This window comes from Lagenorhynchus albirostris, chromosome 8 (genome assembly GCF_949774975.1).
Source record: "Lagenorhynchus albirostris chromosome 8, mLagAlb1.1, whole genome shotgun sequence".
NCBI lineage: Eukaryota > Metazoa > Chordata > Mammalia > Artiodactyla > Delphinidae > Lagenorhynchus > Lagenorhynchus albirostris.
Window position 1 is genome coordinate 20,970,390 of NC_083102.1, and position 21,606 is coordinate 20,991,995.

The 21,606-nt window shown below is 35.6% G+C and overlaps 1 protein-coding gene across 9 annotated transcripts in view; it reads right to left on the reverse strand.

The window, feature by feature from the left end:
* MKLN1 (muskelin 1) overlaps positions 1–21,606 on the reverse strand; it is a 360,180-nt gene that overhangs the window by 22,550 nt on the left and 316,024 nt on the right. For 8 of the 9 annotated variants that reach the window (XM_060156656.1, XM_060156654.1, XM_060156651.1 and 5 more), the window contains 4 exons: positions 11,667–11,814; positions 10,367–10,481; positions 8,777–8,916; positions 3,671–3,773 (listed from right to left, as the gene is read on the reverse strand). In XM_060156656.1, coding sequence (XP_060012639.1) covers positions 3,671–3,773; positions 8,777–8,916; positions 10,367–10,481; positions 11,667–11,814 — 506 coding nt within the window. Of the gene's footprint in view, positions 1–3,634; positions 3,774–8,776; positions 8,917–10,366; positions 10,482–11,666; positions 11,815–21,606 lie in introns of those variants that run through there. The other variant, XM_060156650.1, reaches the window with a different exon arrangement.

The following is a 21,606-nucleotide window of genomic DNA, read 5'->3' on the forward strand; positions in this document are numbered from 1 at the left end:
AGCCAAAAAAGTATATACATACATACATACATACATATATATATATATAAATATATACATATATATATAGAGAGAGAGAGAGAGGGAGGGAGGGAGGGAGGGAGGGAGGGAGAGAGAATCTGATCTATTTTACTTCTCACCATTTCTATTGCTACTACTTTGCTCTGAGCAACAATCCCCCTTGCTTAGATTTCTACACCTCCCTCATAGTTCTCTTTGCCTCCATCCTTGTTCCCTGTTAGTCTATTCTCAATACAGCAGTCAGAGTGACCTAATTAAAACATAAAGCAGACGATATCACTCCTCTGCATGGACAATACCCTGAACCAGCTCCCTATTCAGAGTAAGAGCCAAAGTCCTAATAATGACTTATGAAGTCATTCATAACCTGTTCTGCCAATCCCTGCTCTTACCTCTTGGACCTCATCTCTGACTGCTTTCACTCTCCTTACCTCTACTCCAGCCACGAGTGTCTCCTTGCTGTTCTAAACAAAGCCAAATACTCTCCATCCCAGGGGTCTCTGTTCTAGCCCTCCCTTTGCTAAGAATTATCTTCCCCAAATTATCTACTTAGATCACTCCTTCATATTCTTCAAGTCCTTGTGCAAATCTGACTTCCAAATGAGGTCTATTATGATTATTCTATTTAATACTGCAACTGCCCAATTCTTACCCCATATATATATATATATATGTATATATATATATATATTTTAAACGTAGATTTTATTTATTTTTGCCTGCGTTGGGTCTTCGTTGCTGCGCGCGGGCTTTCTCTAGTTGCGGCAAGCGGGGGCTACTCTTTGTTGCGGTGTGCAGGCTTCTCATTGCGGTGGCTTCTCTTGTGGCAGAGCACGGGCTCTAGGCACGCAGGCTTCCATAGGTGTGGCTCAAGGGCTTCAGTAGTTGGGGCTCGCGGATTCTAGAGCGCAGGCTCAGTAGTTGTGGCGCACAGGCTTAGTTGCTCCGTGGCATGTGGGATCTTCCCGAACTAGGGCTTGAACCCAGGTCCCCTGCATTGGCAGGTGGATTCTTAACCACTGCGCCACCAGGGAAGTCCCCTTATATTTTTGATCTCTTTTTAACTTTCCTATAATACTTATCAAATTCTAATGCACGGTATAATTTATTTAATATGTTTATTGTTCCCCCCCACTAGTATGTAAGTACCTCCTGGGCAAGTATCTTGTTTGGTTCACTGGTATATCTATTGTACCTAGAAGAATGCCTGGCATATTGTAGGAACTCTACACAATATTTTAAATAAATGACATCAGTACTTTGGAAGCTCAGTAGAAAGACAATTAATACAAAGTGTGCAATACTGGCTGAAAACTTGTTTTTCTTGTTCCTTCTCTATTATAGAATCCTCTCTGAAAATGGCAGAATCAGTTTAAGCATCCTTTTCTTGGCCCTTTTCTAGGAAAAAATACAATGTTCATAAGCTTTACTATAAGCTCATCACCAATTTAGAACCCATGCTCTGGAGACTGGAAGAAAGCAAAGAACCATTATTAGTTGATCGTCCACCAGCATTTTGCGACTAAAAGACACAATGATGACTCGAAAAAGGGGGAGAAAAATCTAAAAACCACTTCTGGTTGCTGATAAAATCATTTAATATAATGAAAAATTTGTAAAACATACATAGAGAACAAAACCAAGCTACTACAGAAAATGAAGAGCAGTAAGGCCTTTCTCAAAAGGGAATGATTTCTTACAATGAAAAGCGAAGATCTATATGCCTCACTAACAGATACTGTAAGTACATATATATACTGGAGCTGTCCCCAAGGGATTTCTTTCCCCAAACGAAATCTGTTCACACGTTTTTAAACAAAAGAATAACCTTACAGACCTGTAATTCTCAACTTTTTATGTGTGCTTTCAGTTTTCCATTGTAAAAGAGCAGACAGAGGAGACTCTTAGGGTGAGGGTATTGTTCTGAAAAAGCTTCTAAAGTGATTCTGATGCTGACATACACATGAATAACATCATTTTTACTAACTTCTACTAGGGTTAAACAACTCTTGATAGATACAGCTTTTCAGAAATGGAGTGGAAGTCTGTGGCATACAAAATCACAATTTGATACTCTTCAGGAAAAGAGAAACCCACTACCAAAATTCTTAAAATGACTGTTTGAACTTGAGATACCTCCCTGTCCTGGACTTTCCTACTAGCTTAGCTTTAAGAGCAAACTGTCTGTTTTCTTTGGCCTACTTGCAACTCACACAGCTGAAATTATTTACTTTGAAATATTTTGTTTTGGTTTGGTTTTAAAAAATAAAAGAAAAATGAATGTTCCGGATTACAGCCATTTTAGACAGACTATAGTGAAAACACAAGAAAATCCATTTATAACTCTCAAATGCATGGTCTAACAAAATGAACATTAACAGACTCTTCACAACTATGTTCAGTTTATAAGGCATAACAGATTAAACCAAATATATTCTGCTACTTGGCAAAATCGTGACAGTTCTCCCTATTTCAAATAGTATCATGAATTGACTGAAGACTCAAGAAAAGACAATTAACTGTCCTTTTTCAGGGGGTTTTAAAATGTGTTCTGCTGATTCTCCACCTACTGAAGGGTTGTAACCAATACTGAGTGAGAGAACTAGGGCTTATTTTCACAGTAGGCAACTATGAAAGAGCATTTCTTTGTTTTGGTGCCAAGGACATGCAGGCTCTTCTGCTTGAAAGTACAATGAACCTGGTACCTGAAAGTCATTCAGTCTGATGCCTGTGTCAATGCTGAACAGAGGAAAACACTGCTTGATGTCGCTATTACAAAGCCAAAGCACAGCAACAGCTAACAGGGAAATAGATGTAAGGAACAGAACTACATATAATCACCAATTCTGAGAATGGAAGGTAAAATGGATCGCAGTTCAGATGTTGCCAGATGAACTATGAACAAGAATAGTTAGCAAAAGGAAGAAGTGACAAAAGGAATCTTAGAAGTTGGAAGAGAGGTTGTAAGACCATGAAACTCATTGCAGGTATATTCACACATTGTGGATACGCAAATATGCCCTAAGAATATTAAATCTTAGAAACAGCTGCTTCCATCCCATGTTATGTATCATAAAAACTGAAAAGTAATGATCTGTTACTAAGTTCTCAAGCTTCGGGGCTACTGATAAACGAAGTTAGTAGCCTATGGTAAAACTGTACTGCTACAACATTCATATAACTAAATATCAAGCCAGCAAAGATTCTACTCCTACCAACCTCTCTTCACTTTCTCCTTACAATAAAGGAGAGTTTTCTTTCTTCTTTTAGGGGGATTTTCGAGTATCAGTAGAAAAAGTTTATACTGAACTTTATGTAACCCTTAAGTAAAGGAAGTATGGAACTATGGCAGAAGTAAAATTTTTCTATTTCCTTTCCAGTACAAAATCTAATGACTACTTAAAACGTTATACCTAAGAATCCTTTTCTGAGTGGATCACAGGTTTTTGTGTGACTTGAATCTTAGATTACCACATGAAAATATGTCTACTCAATTTTTATTTCATCTGCTCTGTACCATTTTTAAGATTTTTAGTGTCATCATATTTTCCTCACTTTCCTTTAAACATCCAAGAGCAAAGTCAACAAATATAAGTTAGAAAGACAATTTTTTAAACGTTCAATTTCTGAAGTTTATTGCCACCTTTACCTCTTTTGTCTCTTCTGGGTCTGAATGATCCACAGTTATATAAAGATCATTTTGTAGATATTTCAGAGCACTAAGGGGATCCATTTGGGCCTTCTCTTCAAACCTAGAAAATGTAAACAAGAATAATTGTCTAGAGTTATGAAAAAACATCAGAAATGTCTTTTAAACCCAGAGTGGAATACTCTGTATCTGAGAAGATATTGTGGATATCTAAAAATCCTGTGCTTAAGAATCCAGAAGTAAGAATACTGACACATATATAAATAGCGTACATGTGGAGTCCCTGGAGATGTAATGGTAATATCAGGCTGTGGTGCTAGAGACTGGATAAGAGCATTTCCAACCCTCCTCTTAAAACTATAAGCTAAGATTAAATCAACTACAAAACATAGCGAATATGTCAAATATTTTATATAACAGAAGTGCAAAATAGCCAAATATGTTTCATAAAAAAACAAGTAGAGATAAAATAAAAATAATTTCCTAGATTTGTGTCATATACTCTCCACTGGAGGTGTTTAACAGATACTTCAGAAAGTGAAATTAGTTTCTTCTTTTTTTTTTTGCGGTACACGGGCCTCTCACTGTTGTGACCTCTCCTGCTGCGGAGCACAGGCTCCGGATGCGCAGGCCCAGCAGCCATGGATCATGGGCCCAGCCGCTCCACGGCATGTGGGATCTTCCCGGACCGGGGCACGAACCCGTGTTCCCTGCATCGGCAGGAGGACTCTCAACCACTGCGCCACCAGGGAAGCCTGAGTATAGTTTCTTTTAATCAGTATCATTAACACTGATTAGATATTTTTAATGAGACTATTTCCATGTCTCAGTAATAACAAAAACTGTAGCAATCATTTATCAATAGTTTGTTTTGTGCTAGACACTGTATCAAGTATCTTACATATATCATTTCATGTATCTTCCCATAACTCTATGATGAGAAGTTTATCATCATTTAAAAAAAAAAAAACAGATGAGGAACAGAGCCTAGTAAATGAACTTGGCCAAGCTAAGACCTAGTAAGTGGCAGAAGTAGAATTAAACTCAAGTGTCTCTGATTCCAAAGCTGAAAGGAAACAAAGGATTTTCTTAAATTAAAAAAGTCTGCTTGGGACTATATATCTATTTATAGGAATAAAAAGGAATTTGATAATTCCTTTTTAATAGCATAATTAGATATGTATTTATTTCTAATAAACTGGTATGCTTTTCAAAATATTATACAGAAAGAAGACATTTAATTTCATTTGGGAAAGGAAAATAGTGAAGAGCCTTTCATAACTGTGTTCAGCTGATGGCATCAATAATCTCCTGTCTTTAGAGCTAATCTCAGTGATAGGGTACCTGGAGGGACAATGACTGGCAAAATATTACAGTTTTCTTGTACCAGATAGTACCCTGATTGTCAGCCAGCCTTACAACCCTCAGATGAGAGTCTTAGGTCCATGTTACTCTACCATCTTGTCCACAATGAATTAGACCAGAGTTTTGGCACCTGAGCCAAAAGCAATCGTCTTGAGCTTGGTGAGCAATTTTTAAAGTGGCCTGGCAGAATTCTTTCCAATAGGGATATGCTCTCTAGGGAACTTTCTGTAAGAAGATACTCTCTTAGAGAATCTGAATGTGAGATACACAAGGACACAAAAAACATACAAAACACAGAAGGCAATAAGCAGAAGATATGAGATGACATATTCCTTCTCTTCCTATCCTTCTCTCCCTTCCTTCCTACTACCTAGCTACCTAGCCACCTACCGAAGCCATAAGAGAAAGCAGAGTCAGGAAGTAGAACAGGAAAAGCAGACAGAAAGAAGCAGAAAGAGAGAGGCTCAGTTACAAGGAAAGCTACTTCAGTAGCTTCTAGCTATTAGAATTGTCTCAGTATCCTAAACAATTCTCCACCAGGCCTCACTGTTCAAGTGCTGAGGAAGCACCTTAATTCTCTGGATATTCTCATAATAAATTCTTTTTCAGTGAGATATCCTAAGTATGTCTTTATCCTTGTAACCTGATAACTTAACCAACACACACCTACTGTACTATTAAATAAATCCAGCAAAGGGATCCATTTTCCTGGAAGGTGTGTTTTCTCTTTCCTTTTTTAAGCTTTTTTGTTAGCCCACAAAAACTTATTACTGGACTTGTGTCTGCAGTCTAAAATTATATTTCAGCCAACAATTCTGCCCTCTACCTAAAGGAACAAGGAACTAATCATATTTAAATATTTTTCTTTTGCCCCTTTCCACCCCCAAATCATCAATATATGTGGAAACTTGAATGCTATACGAAAAAACAGTGGCATTTTATTTTCTGTATTATGTGGCACCATTAAGAACAAAGACACTTTCTTGGCATTCAATATACTTCTCTCCCTTCAAATTTATATTTTAACTAAAATTTATACTTTAAAATTTATATTTTAACTAAATAGTAGCAAATTTCAAAGGTTGATTATTTGCCCAATCACACAAACTTGCTACCTTTCAACTTCAGTCACTTTATTTCATGAATCATTCTCACACTCACAAGATATGCTAGTCTTTCATAATGTAATTAAAAATTTAAATAATTTGTTACTGATTATTTTCCTTATCCACTTTCATTTTTCACTTTGTGCCTTTACTAGCACAAGTCACTAATGATGTTTTGTACTTAAAACATGAAACTTAAAACATGCCATAATATATATTTCAGATTCCCATAAACTGTCATTTCACCTGTCCACTGACAGATTTTTAAAGGAGAAAAATGACTGCCAAAGATCAAAAATAATACTTCTTAGGATAGGTTGGTTGTGGGAAAATGAGTAATTCTACTTACTTCCAGAAGGAATGAAAATTAACGTTCTGGAGGGCAACGTATAATTCATCAAGTCTATCGTTATCCTACAGAAATTTTGATAGGGGTGCATATGGAAGTATATAATAATATTAACTACAGTGTTATTTATAATTGCAAATAAGTTGGAAATAAGCTAAATATTCAACAAAAGGAGACTAGTTAAGTAAATTGCACAGAATAGAACACTATGTAGCCATTATAATTATGATTTGTATTTTTATTTTTTAACATGGTAATAAGATGTTTATAATACATCACTCATTAAAAGACATCAGATTCAAAGCAAGATGATCCTTATTTTTTAAACAAAAATTCTATTTGTGCACATAAAATTCAAAGGATACACACCAAAATATTATTTTTGAATGGTGGGATGAGGGATGATTCAATTCTTTGTGGTGGGGAGAGAGGACTTTTTTTTTCTTTATTAACCATGGATTACTTTTCTAATTAAAAGCCAGAGGAAAGGGCTTCCCTGGTGGCGCAGTGGTTGGGAGTCCGCCTGCTGATGCAGGGGACATGGGTTCGTGCCCCGGTCTGGGAGGATCCCACATGCCGCAGAGCGGCTGGGCCCGTGAGCCATGGCGTTGAGCCTGCGCGTCCGGAGCCTGTGCTCCGCAACGGGAGAGGCTGCAGCGGTGAGAGGCCCGCGTACCGCAAAAAAAAAAAAAAAAAGCCAGAGGGAAGTGTTTATAAAGTAAGTTCGAATTCTTTACATACAGTACTAGACAATCTTCTTTAATCTCTAGTGGACTTTTGGTCAGGAAATTTTTTTTGAAAGCTCAACTCAACATTCTAACTATAGTTGTTGTATCTGAAGTAGGAAAAAAAAAAACATTATGATTTCCCCGAATTTGTCTTGTCTTATTTGTCTTAACCTTTTAAAACAAAATTTAAAGTTTTTTTAAACTTTTAAAAACAAACTTTAACATTAAGTACCAAGGAATAATATTTTAGCAACGTAAACATTAGCTGAAGGTACCTCAAGCTTAAATCTTGTTAATAAGACAGAATTTATCTCTTGCCATCCAGCCAACGTGACGATTCAGACCTTTTCTCCTATAGATTCTATAGAAAATACTCTTTAATTATTCATAGTAATAACAAAGTAACAGAAGCAACTAGCTTTTGTTATCAATTTATCTCTCAAGCACAACTTGTGAAAGCAGAGAGAGAAATAACAAGCAAACATGATACGATAAAGGAACACAAATCTAACATACACCTACACAGAGATTTTTATTTATTTATATTCTATATAAAATATAATACGTAATTATATACTAAACATATAAACACACATGTGTGCATGTCTGTGTATATACCGATGTGTACGGGGTGGTGGTGGTGGTGAAGTGGTAACTCTGGAGTCAGAATACACAGCATCAAAGCCCGGCTCTGTCACTTACAGCTGAACAACCTTAGGTCAGTTATACAACCCACTTAAAAACGCTTCCATTTCTTCTTTTATAAGAGAGTAGTAATAACAGTACCTACTCCACTGTCTTATTGTGAGAATAATATGCAGGATCTAGCACACAAAATTGCTCATAAATGGTACCTATTATCATCATTAAAAGCTAAACTTCTCTCCCTCCAAATTGTAAATTTTTATTACAATCTAACACTACCAGTAACCAAAGGGATAGATGTATTTTTCTACATTTTTCAGCTTATCACCTGCTAAGGCTAAAAAGCAAACATGACTGAGGAGACATTTGAAAATGTTTGATTACTTGATTTTGCAATTAAATGGCAAAAGTAATGATGTAAAGCTATAATCATATTTGAAGTTGTATTCTGAAATATCAAATTATAAAGAGATTATTTACTCAACTATATCATCACATTCACTGTTAAGAGAGTTATCAACAGGTCAGTCACATGCCAATAATCTTCATATGCCAATCATCTAGAACTGATATAATCTGTAGTGGTTAGGCCTTGAGTTACTTGAAGGTAGGTTCATCACATTCATAGAAACTTTTTCCATTAACAGCTGCAAAATATCCTTGCTCTATCTTTAATAATTTTTAGCATCAAGATCTATCTTCACTTTGTACCATCCTTTGAAAGAAGAAAGCAAAAATAAGGAGAACAGGGCATTTACAAAAGTCATGATCTTCATAGTACTTACAGTGTCATGTTACTAAATTGCCAAAGACAGAGTCACATCTCCAAAGCTTAGCTGATAATGCTAAATAAAATAAAACCAACAATAGCTGATAATGCTAAATAAAAGTTTTCAGTGATTTATTTTTATACCTGTGTTTTCTTATGAGGTACTTGCAATGCCTCAGTAAGTAATCTTTTGAAGGCCTACACAATTTCAGTGACCAGAAGTCATCTAATCTCATCTTTGGGGAGCAAGATTTTCCTGGATTCCCACCAAATAAATAATGAACCTGTAATAAATAAAACAAACCAGATTTTAAAAACATGCATGCATACTCAAGAAACTACGAAAGTCAAAGTAAAATTTCTTCATTTTGGTAGTAGTGTGTAACAAGTAACTTCTTTAGCTTTACTAAAGACTAAAACATTATTACATGTCTACTAAAGGCTGCTTCTGCTTTTTCTCAAGTTTCCATTTTACTTTAAAGTACTGTGACTACTTCCTTAAATTACATTTTCTATTAAAATAAGTTGTATCACCACAGTTACACTGACAATGGAAGACATAAAACAAAAGCAATGAGAGTAAGAAGCTATTCCAAGATACTGAGTTTGCTTAGGGCAACAAATAATGGGGATTATCAAGTTAATCAAGTGTTGATCGTAATAAAAAATGATAACTTTTAAAAAACTGACACACAAGTTGAATCACTGAAGGTCAACAGTAACTAGAAACTTTAAAAATTTTAGCATCTTACTTTTGCTTTAGCCTTAATGCTGAATATTTTTAAATGGCATATATGATTTGTGAAATAACTTTTAAAATATTTTTCTATTATTCAATTAATATCAAATAAGAAATGTAAAAGGAATACTACAATGATTTCACTATTATAATTACAGCTTTAGTAATATTCTGTACTCAAAGTGTTAAAGCAGTTCTTGAAAATTTTGAAAACATTTATAACCAGTAGTGTTATACAACAGAGATATTATTTATTTCTGTCCTGTAGATGGAAATTCACTTATCCTTTAATTTGGGAGACTCTCAGAGAAAGGGCTTTTATTTACTCCCATGGTATCTTTTACCTGAAGTTCTCAAATGATAGAGGATTTAAATAATCATCTATGGCCTAAACAGAAAGAATACAGGTTCTGTCAGTAATTTACTATGTAATCTGAGCCCAATCATTAAACATGTAGAATTTAAGGGAGAAATAGCTAAAGAAACCACTCTGAGCACTTAGGGACACTAAAACTTCAGAATTCAGGACTGTTTTCATAGGCTGATGGAACAGATTATGTCAATCATAGATTGGAAAAATAAAGATAAAAAGACTTCTTATACAATGGGAAAATCTAAAATCAGGAAGTTATATATACCTTTTCATATCATGGAAAAAGGTATACAAGTGCTGAAAACTGTACATCTTCTACTTGAATATTCATATTGTATTGACAGAAACAACAGGCCATGCTATGTATCAGATCTATGCAGCTAAGAAGCAGCAACCACTGACCATTTTCATAAGAAAAGTGTCAGGAACTGTGGACTATGCAAAAATGTTTATTCTCTTAAGGAATTTTAGGGACAAGGTGATATCAAATGTCTGCTACGTATTCTAGTAAATGTCAGTCATTTTTATTCAAATCTACTTAAAAATAATCAGAAACATATATTTTGAGATTCTTTCCAATTGTACATCACAGAAAGTTTACAGGTCAATGTAGTTAGGATACCTTGTGTAACTCATCATATACAAGCTGATGGGCAAATCTTGGACATGGTTCTTCCTCCTGAAGACTTTTACTTGGATTATCCTTTGCAGCTTGATCATTCTTATAGACGCAAGACCTGAAAGACGTTGCTTTTAAGGCATTCTATCTTAGAAAACTAGCAGCACACATAATGTTAATACAATTGTAGCAAGCAAATTAACGCGATGTCTAATTACAAACAAAAAATTATAAATTTGTTCACATCAAATCTTAAAAGTTCTGGTCACCCTCATAAAATAATCTGAATTTGTTAGAACTGAGTTCTGAAGTTCTTTAATGTCCATCAAAAATCTCACTCAAGAACAAACTACTTCGTGTTATGAAACAGGATCAGCATATATGAAGGCTTAAACCAACGGCTGAAAGAGATGATATCACATTTATCTATTCACAATAAAAAAGCTCACAACAGACTTCTTTCATTCTTACTGTAAATAAATGTCTTATTTAGAAAATAATAAATTCCTTAGCTGCTGAGCACCACCCTCCATTACTGAATGGAGGAAGTTCTCTGAAGTTCCTCTGTTTTGGAGAATATTCACTTATGTAGTAATCACAGAACATTAGAGCTGGATCCTCTAGGTCAGTGTTTTTTGGTTTTTTTTTCTGCGGTACGTGGGCCTCTCACTGTTGTGGCCTCTCCTGTTGCGGAGCACAGGCTCTGGACGCGCAGGCTCAGCGGCCATGGCCCACGGGCCCGGCTGCTCCGCGGCATGTGGGATCTTCCCGGACCGGGGCACGGACCCATGTCCCCTGCATCGGCAGGCAGACTCTCAACCACAGCGCCACCAGGGAAGCCCTAGGTCAGTGTTTTTCAAAGCAAAATGTTCAGCAGTTCTGTGAGATGCTCTGTGACAAAAGGGTCCTAGTTTGAAAATGTTAAATAAGAATGCTCCCCACCTTGCTCTAGTCAAACTGCTTCATTTTATAAAAACTAAGAAAAGACTTGGGAACATTAAAAATACATGGTTCTCAAGTTTACACAACTACTTGGTAGCAAAAGCTAGACTAAAATACAATTCTCTTGACTCTCAGACAAAGAAACATCTACTAATTGAAATAATTCAGCGGTAAAATCCATTTGCTGAACATCACTGTATACACAGGCACCAGTACTGACTTTTCCACTCCCCAATATTGATATTAAAATGTATGACATCACAAATTAACATAAGCCTTCCATCTCTCTCTTCTTTTGAATAAACCAACAACCTCAAATAAATGTTACACTGTGACTGCAGTACAGACAAGAGCTACTTACCAACTATTCCTTACAATGTCATAAATCCAGAATGAATTTCTGACATTTTCTTCCCTCTTTTCCTTGTCTTTGCTGAGTCCAGATAAGACATGTATTTCATTCAGTTCTGGATCGATGGTTGCTCTCTGTGTGAATCCTGTCATTGGAACTATAAATTGAAAGAGAAAATAAGATGACAGTATTAACATTACTTAACAGGTTAGTACTACTCTATAAAAGATTACTTCATCCTTACCCTGCTCTACTTGTGTCCACAGCACTTACCTTCTAACAGACTACATAACTTTTATATTAAACAATAATCAGTTGTTTCTTGCCTTCTCCCCACTCAAACGTAAACTCTATAAGGGCAAAGGTTGTTTGGTTCACTGTTTTGTTCCCAGTGCCTAAAACAATTGCCTGGCATATAATAGTTACCCAACTATTTGCTGAAATAAATGAATGCTAACTACCAGAATGGAGTTAGAAGGAGGAAAGAGAAGGAGGTATGCAATGTAATCATTTTTATTGAGGAAAAGGGCAATGCTTTATTTAACTGATTTATTATCTGGGTCAGCTCTAATTTAATAGCAGAGACAAAATATTCAAATCTCGACCAAGAAAAACAAAAATTTGACACGCCGGTTTGTTCAATAAGGTCAAAGTCATCTAAAATATCTGTTCAAGACCTACAATGAAATGACATAATTTCCAAGAAAAATAAAATAAAATAAAATATTTGGGGCTAAAATATGCCACTTTGTTTTCCTGAGTGGCTCGAATTCCCCAGAGTTAATTTTCTGAGAAAATATTTTATTTCCTGAGAAATCCATTAAATGAGTGATGGTCATTCGGCATTATCCAGTAATTTGTAAAACACTGATATAGCAAATGCAAATTTTCTCACTATCATTACTTGGAAATATTAGTTGAAATATAATTTTATGATTCACAACATACTTGCCACAGATCTAAAAACAATGCCACTGTTCCAACACTACATTTCTTTTATACACGAACAATTATCATATACTGAAAAAGCTACACAAACATCAGATTGAAGTAAAACATTTCAATCAATCCAGAATACTATGGGAGGAGATGCTAACCACATTGATATTTATTCATCTTTACCTACTTTAGCAGGGCCAAATGATGCAATATGTATTTTTTCCTAGTTTAATTCATGGGTCCTTTCACATTCATATTCAATAAATTTGTCTGGAACATTTTAGAGACTATCCAAATGCATCCCACAGTAAATATATTAAAAAATTATACACACATATATAACACAATATATAATTTGTATGCATCCATACACAAATACATTTATCTTTATACACACACATCAACCTAATCTTAACAATAACCTCAACCCTCATAATACATAGTCTTTAGTGGTTATGTAAAGCCTGGTATTTTTTTTTTTTTTTAAATGACAGTTATGGTATTTTTATTATTATAAATTTTTTTTTAACATCTTTATTAGGATATAATTGCTTTACAATGGTGTGTTAGTTTCTGTTCTATAACAAAGTGAATCAGTTATACATATACATATGTTCCCTTATCTCTTCCCTCTTGCATCTCCCTCCCTCCCACCCTCCCTATCCCACCCCTCCAGGCTGTCACAAAGCACCAAGCCAATAAGGCCTGGTATTTTCTAATTAAGCCTTGGTAAACTTTCAAAAGTACCCAGGTTCTGACCTCTGTTCCTGAGATAACCTTGGAAGAAACATAAAACAGTAAAGAAATCATTTTCATTAGTTGTATAAGTGGAGGACATAACTGCCTAAATTTATTGCACTTAAATTTCTTCATCCCATGTAGAGTTCTATAACATGGGTTGACAAACTATGGATTGATCTGACCTGCCTAGGGTCAAATCAGGCCTCAGTCATTCATTTACATTTTGTCTGTGGCTGATTTCACCCCACAATAGCAAGGCTGAGTAGCTGCAACGACAATAATTACATCTGGCTCTTCATAGAAAAAAATTGCTAACCCCTATTCTATAATCTTTTAAAATGCAAATATGAGAGATGTATGACTTATTATAAATGAATGCAACAAACTGCTTACCTAAAATAAGGACCCATTTAAATACCTTAAATAAGGAACTGGAAATTTCTGAGTGGAATGGAAACCCGTGCAGAGGGAAAGAGATTTTTGAATTCTATAAAACGGGGCTGGGTCACCGAGAGGAGAATAAAGGAGTACTGGGCTAGGGGAGGCATGTGAGAATATTACATGCTTTCTCTTCCATACTGTCACATTTTACCTAGAAGCAGCTTTGTAGCAGAAGAGAAAAATGACAAGTGTTGCTTCTCAAAAATGAAAGCAGTGGGCAGGTTTACAATACTCAGGGAGGTTAAGACTACCATGTTTATAACATCTGTACTATAAGAATTATAAAAAATTACTTTGATTATAAAGCGGATTAGAAAGTATACACTTCCCATTTCTTTGATCTTTCATATACAATATGCCTTTTACTCTGCGTAATGTTGACTTTTGCCTCAAAGTTACACATTTAAGTCTTTTATTGGCTTTTCAAACAGCTTTACAGAATATCATTCACATACCATATAATTCACCTATTTAAAGCATACGGCTTGGGTTTTTTTTTAGTATATCCACTATAAAACCATCATCACAATCTAATTTTAGAATATTTTCATTACTCCAAAAAGAAACCCTGTACCCATTAGCAGTCATTCCCCATCCCCTTTCACATCTCCCCACAGGGTGACTGCATCATTTGACATGTCTATCAACAATGCAGCATAGACAGGCAAAGTGAGAGGCTTGTGAGATACATAGATCAATTAGGAGGCTGCTAACAGTGCAATGGTGTGGACTGGACGAAGGCAGTAAGGAAATATTAATAAAGAAGCACGATTTCCATCAGCAAAAAAAGGGAGGAGATGTTATGTCAAAAGTACAAAAATCTCTGGACTGGCTTAACAGAGACCAAGCTTGGAGCAGAAACTTGTGAAAAATAAGAGTAAAAATGTTTCACTGGGGGGCTTCCCTGGTGGCACAGTGGTTGAGAGTACGCCTGCCAATGCAAGGGACACGGGTTTGTGCCCTGGTCCGGGAAGATCCCACATGCCATGGAGCGGCTGGGCCCATGAGCCATGGCTGCTGAGCCTGCGTGTCTGGAGCCTGTGCTCCACAACGGGAGAGGCCACAACAGTGAGAGGCCCGTGTACCGCAAAAAAAAAAAAAAAAAAAAAAAAGTTTCACTGAAACTTTTTCGAGGTATCCAAATATTTTACTCTAAGAATATTCAAATGTACAATCTCTCAGGACAGAATTTTTATTACTCCTTAAGTTTACATACCCTTACAAATATAATTTGTATTGCATACTAATGAAATGGAAAAACGTTTATATATATGTGTGTACGTGAACTGAAGAAACATAAAAGAACATACACCAAAAGATAAATAACAGTTACTGGAGAGGGGGAAGTTAGGACATTTTAACTTTCTATTATAGAATATGAAAAGTTTCAATATATATTGATTTTATAGTTACAAGAAAAGAAGAAAAATCTAAACCAAAATACAGAAAAAAAATACATCTGGGTCTAAATACTGGGGACTATTAGTAATAAGTGAAAAATTCTCACACATCCTCCCAAATTTCTCATGAACAAAATTTTACATTAATATTTGGAATGCTGTTATTTAGATGGAAAGGGAATTCATAAAATTGTCAAAAGACAGTTTTACTGGCACTAAAAACAACGTTTTTAAATCATTTAGTTGCAAAACTAAAACTAGGTATTAAAAAGTATTTTTGATTTTTTTCTCTAAAATATAAAAATGAAAACTTACATCTGAAGAGTTCCTAAAGATCAGGGGGTTAATTCAAACTTACACTGAATGTATCCATGTTAATGGCCTTCTGTGTAAATTTTACAAATTAGACTTAAGTTTAATTCCTATTTCTACTCCATTCCACATACAGTAACAATTTAAAAAACATTTCAATACAAAATCCAATAAAAATAATTTTTTCCTCTGATTTGAGAAGATACATGCACCCCAATGTTCACAGCAGCACTATTTACAATAGTGAAGACATGGAAGCAACCTAAATGTCCATCAACAGACGGAAGGATAAAGAAGACATGGTGTGTGTGTGTGTGTGTGTGTGTGTGTGTGTGTGTAAAATGGAATACTACTCAGCCATAAAAAAGAATGAAATAATGTCATTTGCAGCAACATGGATGGACCTAGAGATTACCACTAAGTGAAGTCAGAAAGAGGAAGACAAATATCATACATCATCACTTATACATGGAATCTAAAATAAGATACAAATGAACTTATTTACAGAAGAGAAACGGACTCACAGACATAGAAAACAAACTTATGGTTACCAAAGGAGAAGGCAGGTGTGGATAAATTAGGTGCTTGGGATTTGCAGATACAAACTACTATATACAAAATAAACAACAAGGTCCTACTGTATGGCACAGGAAACTATATTCAGTATCTTATAATAATCTATAATGGAATCACTTTGCTGTACCAGAAACTAACACAACATTGTAAATCAACAGTACTTCAATAAAAAAATAATAAAGTTTTTCATATCTACCTTCAAAAGCAGTCTGGATTTCTCCAAGAAACTATTAAAAATGTCCATTTTCTGTAATACTCTAAATCTAATGTGTTATCTCCTTTGTAAACAGAAGGAAAAAAAACCCCATTTTTCACTTTAAATGAAGATTTTATGCATTCTTATTAAAGAAAATTAAAATGTAAAAAATTACATGTACACATGCATCAAAGAATTATGGTCTAGCCCTAGGAGGCATTTTAGACTTGAATTTTTACTACTGACAGAAGCTGCTTATGAAATCTAAAGGTTGGGGCTTTTGGTTTTAGACAGAAAACTAAACATTAACTACATTACCCCTCTTTCCCATCATCCCGCTTGAATTGGCAGAAACAATATTCTAGCAAAAAGAAAAACAAAAAAAAAGGTCTAGAGAAGAAGAAAGTATGTCAAGAAAGTATCAATAGATAAGAAATTTTGAGGAATCTTGAGAAATAGCAGTTGGGGTTATACTGACAGGAAATCACAGCCAAGGAAAAGAGAGCCCAACTCACCAGAGATAAAAGATGGAAAATTTCAAAATAAGTCATCAAATACAAAAAGCAGGAGTAGACCTTGAGAAGCACTCCTGTGGGAGAGCTTCTAATAAGGACACAGGGTTCTATTCTCAGTTTACGCATCCTATAAAAAAGCCTGCATGTACCATGCATTTATACAAAACCCTCAGTCAGTGTCTGATTTAAGGGAGAAGGCCACTGGGAAAAAGAGACATACAATGCACAGGAAACCATTGTCAACTACCTTTCTTAACTGATACATAAATTTATTCATAAATTTTAATATTTAGACAGGAATCACGTGACAATATGAGAAAAAAATCAGCAATGTAAGGAGGGACCTAGATGAACAAACAGAACAACAGGAAAAGATAAATCACAGAAAAGAACAGAACTTAGAAGAAAGAACGCAAACTCATTATCCTTGTAGAGAGTGAAGAGAACATTACATGTGTAAAACAAAAATAAGCTTCCTTAAAAAGAAGCAGAGTATGGAAAGATATTAAAAAACTATGACAAAAAAATGAAATAACAAAATGAAAATAAAATGTGCACAGTTAAAAACAAAGTCAGTCATCTCAAGATAAAATTGATAAATTACCAGAATATATAGCATAAAGATATAGAAATTATGATAGAAATGTTAAGAGATACAGAGGATAAAGCCATTGAAGTAAAAACTTTGTCTGAAAAGAGCACCAGAAGGAGAAATGAAATAATGTAGAAGAAGGAAATAAAGAATATTTCCCTGAATGGAAGAAAAACAGTGGGTGTCCTGTTTGAAAGAGCCTGGGGCACTAAGCACGTTTTATTAAAAAAAAAAAAAAGGTGGGGGGGCTTCCCTGGTGGCACAGTGGTTGAGAATCTGCCTGCCAATGCAGGGGACATGGGTTCGAGCCCTGGTCTGGGAAGACCCCACATGCCACGGAGCAACTAGGCCAGTGAGCCACCAACTACTGAGCCTGCGCATCTGGAGCCTGTGCCCCGCAACAAGGGAGGCTGCAACAGTGAAAGGCCCACACACCGCGATGAAGAGTGGCCCCCGCTTGCCACAACTAGAGAAAGCCCTTGCACAGAAACGAAGACCCAACACAGCCAAAAATAAATAAATAAATTAAAAAACAAAAAACAACTAGCTTGGCTATTAAAAAAAAAAAAGACTTTATATACATATCTCCTAGTGAAACTTCAAAAATTCAGGAATTAAAAGAAAATTCTAAAAGCTTCTATGGAGGGGAAAAGTAGGTTATTATATACAGAGGAATAAGTATCTAACTAACATTAGACCTTTTATCAGTAACAAAGAATGCTAGAATACAAAATGGAGTAATAACTTTAAAATTCCTTGGAATATAAAAAGATATGGAACTAAAACTCTATTTCCTGTTAAACTAGCAGCCCCAACAATGAGGTCAACATAAAAGAACTTTTGGATCAGCAGAAATATTAAAGTTCATATCAATGACTGCATCTGAAAAGATTCTTTCAGGAGCTATTCCAACAAACAAAAATGAATCCAAGGTAAAGAATGAGCTGGGATGTAAGAAATACTGGCAGTGATATATGACACAGGAAAAGAAAAGGAAGTTTGAAAGAAAATAAAGACCCATTAGGTCTTAAGCCTTGTATAAGACATTTTGGAATGAAAAAGTTTTAATAATGCAGAACATGTTCTTCTCTGTAAGTCCAATCACAACACCTGAATTTATACGGTGCCCCGTTCCCCTCCCCCATCATATTTTCACTGCTTAGAATTTTGTTTGTCTTCAGTCAACAATAAACTTCCTCAAGGTAATTTGATCACCACCTCTCACTTCTACATTTCTCATGAATCTTGCTTTCAAATGGGTTTCCAATATGGGTTTTCATATTGAAAGCTTCGAGGCAAAAATACCTGATAATATTTTATTTTATCCTTGTATGAAAGTTAGGAGGATATAAATTGCTTGGTTCAAAGACATTTTCCTTGAGTATTTTTAAAGTTTACTATTTTCTTCCATTCACTATTGCTGTTGAGCTGATACCTAGCTCTCTATCTTCTTGTTCCCTGCAGGTCATCTGCTCTTTGTCTCTGAAATCTTTCAGAATTTCCTTTATGTCTTTAATATTCTTAATTTTACTTTAATAAATATGCCTAGGTATGTGTTTCTCCTTATTTTTCCCATTTAGCATACTACACGCCCTTTCACCAGTCTGAAGCCTTTCACCTTTTCTGAATTCTAGGAAATTTACCTCTTATTTCATCAATTATTTCAACTTCTTAAATTTTCATTTTTGTCTTCTCCTGGAATTGCTGTTACGACGCGCAGGCTCAGCGGCCATGGCTCACGGGCCTAGGCGCTCCACGGCATGTGGGATCTTGCAGGACCGGGACACGAACCAGTGTCCCCTGCATCGGCAGGCGGACTCTCAACCACTGCGCCACCAGGGAAACCCAATGATTCTTTGTTTTCTGATATTGAGTTGTATGAGCTGTTTGTATGCTTTGGATATGTATGCTTCTCCATATCCTTTTCTTTTTTTCTTTTTTTTTTACATATACAAGTATCTATTCTCTTTCAAATTCTCTTCCCATTTAGGTTATTACAGAATATTGAGCAGAGTTCCCTGTGCTAAACAGTAGGTCCTTGTTGGTTATCTATTTTAAATATAGCAGTGTGTACATGTCAATCCTAAACTCCCAATCTATCCCTCCCCACCACCCTTCCCCCCTGGTAACCGTAAGTTCATTCTCTAAGTCTGTGAGTCTGTTTCTGTTTTGTATATAGATTCACTTGTATTATTTTTTAGATTCCACATATAAGTGATATCATATAGTATTTGTCTTTGTCTGACATTTCACTAATCATTATATTCTCTAAGTCCATCCACGTTGTTGCAAATGGCAATAATTCATTCTTTTTTATGGCTGAGTAATACATACACATACACACACACACACCCCACATCTTCTTAGGCCAATCATATGTTGACAGGCACTTGGGTTGCTTCTATGTCTTGACTATTATAAATAGTGTTGCTATGAACATTGGGGTACATGCATCTTTTCAAATTAAAGTTTTTGCTTTTTCCAGATATATACCCAGGGGTGGGATTGCTGGATCCTATGACAGTCCTATTTTTAGTTTTTTAAGGAACCTCCATACTGTTTTACATAGTGGCTGCACCAGTTTACATTTCGCCAACAGTGCATGAGGGTTCCCTTTTCTCCACATCCCCTCCAATGTTTGTTATTTGTAGACTTTTTGATGATAGCCATTCTGACAGGTGTGAGGGGATACCTCATTGTGGTTTTGATTTGCATTTCTCTAATAATTAGCAATGCTGAGCATCTTCTCACGTGCCTGTTAATCATCAGTATGTCTTCTTTGGAAAAATGTCCATTCAGGTCTTCTGCCCACTTTTTGACTGTTTTTTTTTTTTTTTTTTTTTTTTTTTGCGGTACACGGGCCTCTCACTGTTGTAGCCTCTCCCGTTGTGGAGCACAGGCTCCAGACGCACAGGCTCAGCGGCCATGGCTCACGGGCCCAGCCGCTCTGTGGCATGTGGGATCTTCCCGGACCGGGGCACGAACCTGTGTCCCCTGCATCAGCAGGCGGACTCTCAACCACTGCGCCACCAGGGAAACCCAATGATTGTTTGTTTTTTGATATTGAGTTGTATGAGCCGTTTGTATGCTTTGGATATTAACCTCTTGTTGGTTGCATCATTTGCAAATGTTTTCTCCCATTCCGTAGGTCGTCTTTTCGTTTTGTTGATGGTTTCCTTTGCTGTGCAAAAGCTTTTAAGCTTGATTAGGTCCCATTTGTTTATTTTTGCTTTTATTTCTTTTGCCTTGGGAGATTGATCTAAGAAAATATTGCTACGATTTATGTCAAAGAGTGTTCCACCTATGTTTTCTTCTTGGAGTTTTACGGTGTCATCTTACATTTAGGTCTTTAAACCATTTTAGTTTATTTTTGTATATAGATGAGTTTGAGTTTATTTTTGTATGAGGCAATGTTCTAATGTCATTATATTACATGTAGCTGTCCAACTTTCCCAACACCACTTGTTGAAGAGACTGTTTTTTCTCCATTGTATATTCTTGCCTCTTTCCTTGTAGATTAATTGACCATTAAGTACGAGTACGTGGGTTTATTTCTGGGCTCCCTATTCTGTTCCATTGACCTATATGTCTGTTTTGTGCTAATACCATGCTCTTTTGATTACTGCAGCTTTGTAGTATAGTCTGAGGCCTGGAAGGGTTATACCCTCCAGCTTTGTCCTTCTTTCTCAGGATTGCTTTTGCAATTCTGGGTCTTCTGTGGTTCCATATAAATTTTAGGATTATTTTAGAACTTCTATTATTTTACCTGAACCTGTGTTTCTACCACTCATTATTTGCTTTTTGTAAAATTCCAACTAGCTTTTGACACTCAGTGATGTAGTACTTACTGATCTATCTCAGTTACATTAAGCCACAAAGAATTCATCTCACTGAATAGATCAACCACAATTTATTTAACTGGTTACCTATTGGTGGATAATTAAAGTTGTTTCCAGATTTTTTAACTTTGCAAACAATACCACAATAAGTATCTCTGTACAACTTATTTTTTATGCATCTGTACAAGTATGTAAGTAGGATAAATTCCTTGAAAAAAATGCTTGGTCAAAGAGTATATGTATTTCATATTTTACTAGATATCAACATTCAATGAGTGACCTTTTAATTTACATTTAAAAAATTTTTAAAACGAATGAAGCTGAGCATCTATATAGAAGTAAGTTTGCCAGCTATTTGAATTATTTTTTCTTTGAACTACCTAGTTATGTCATTTGCC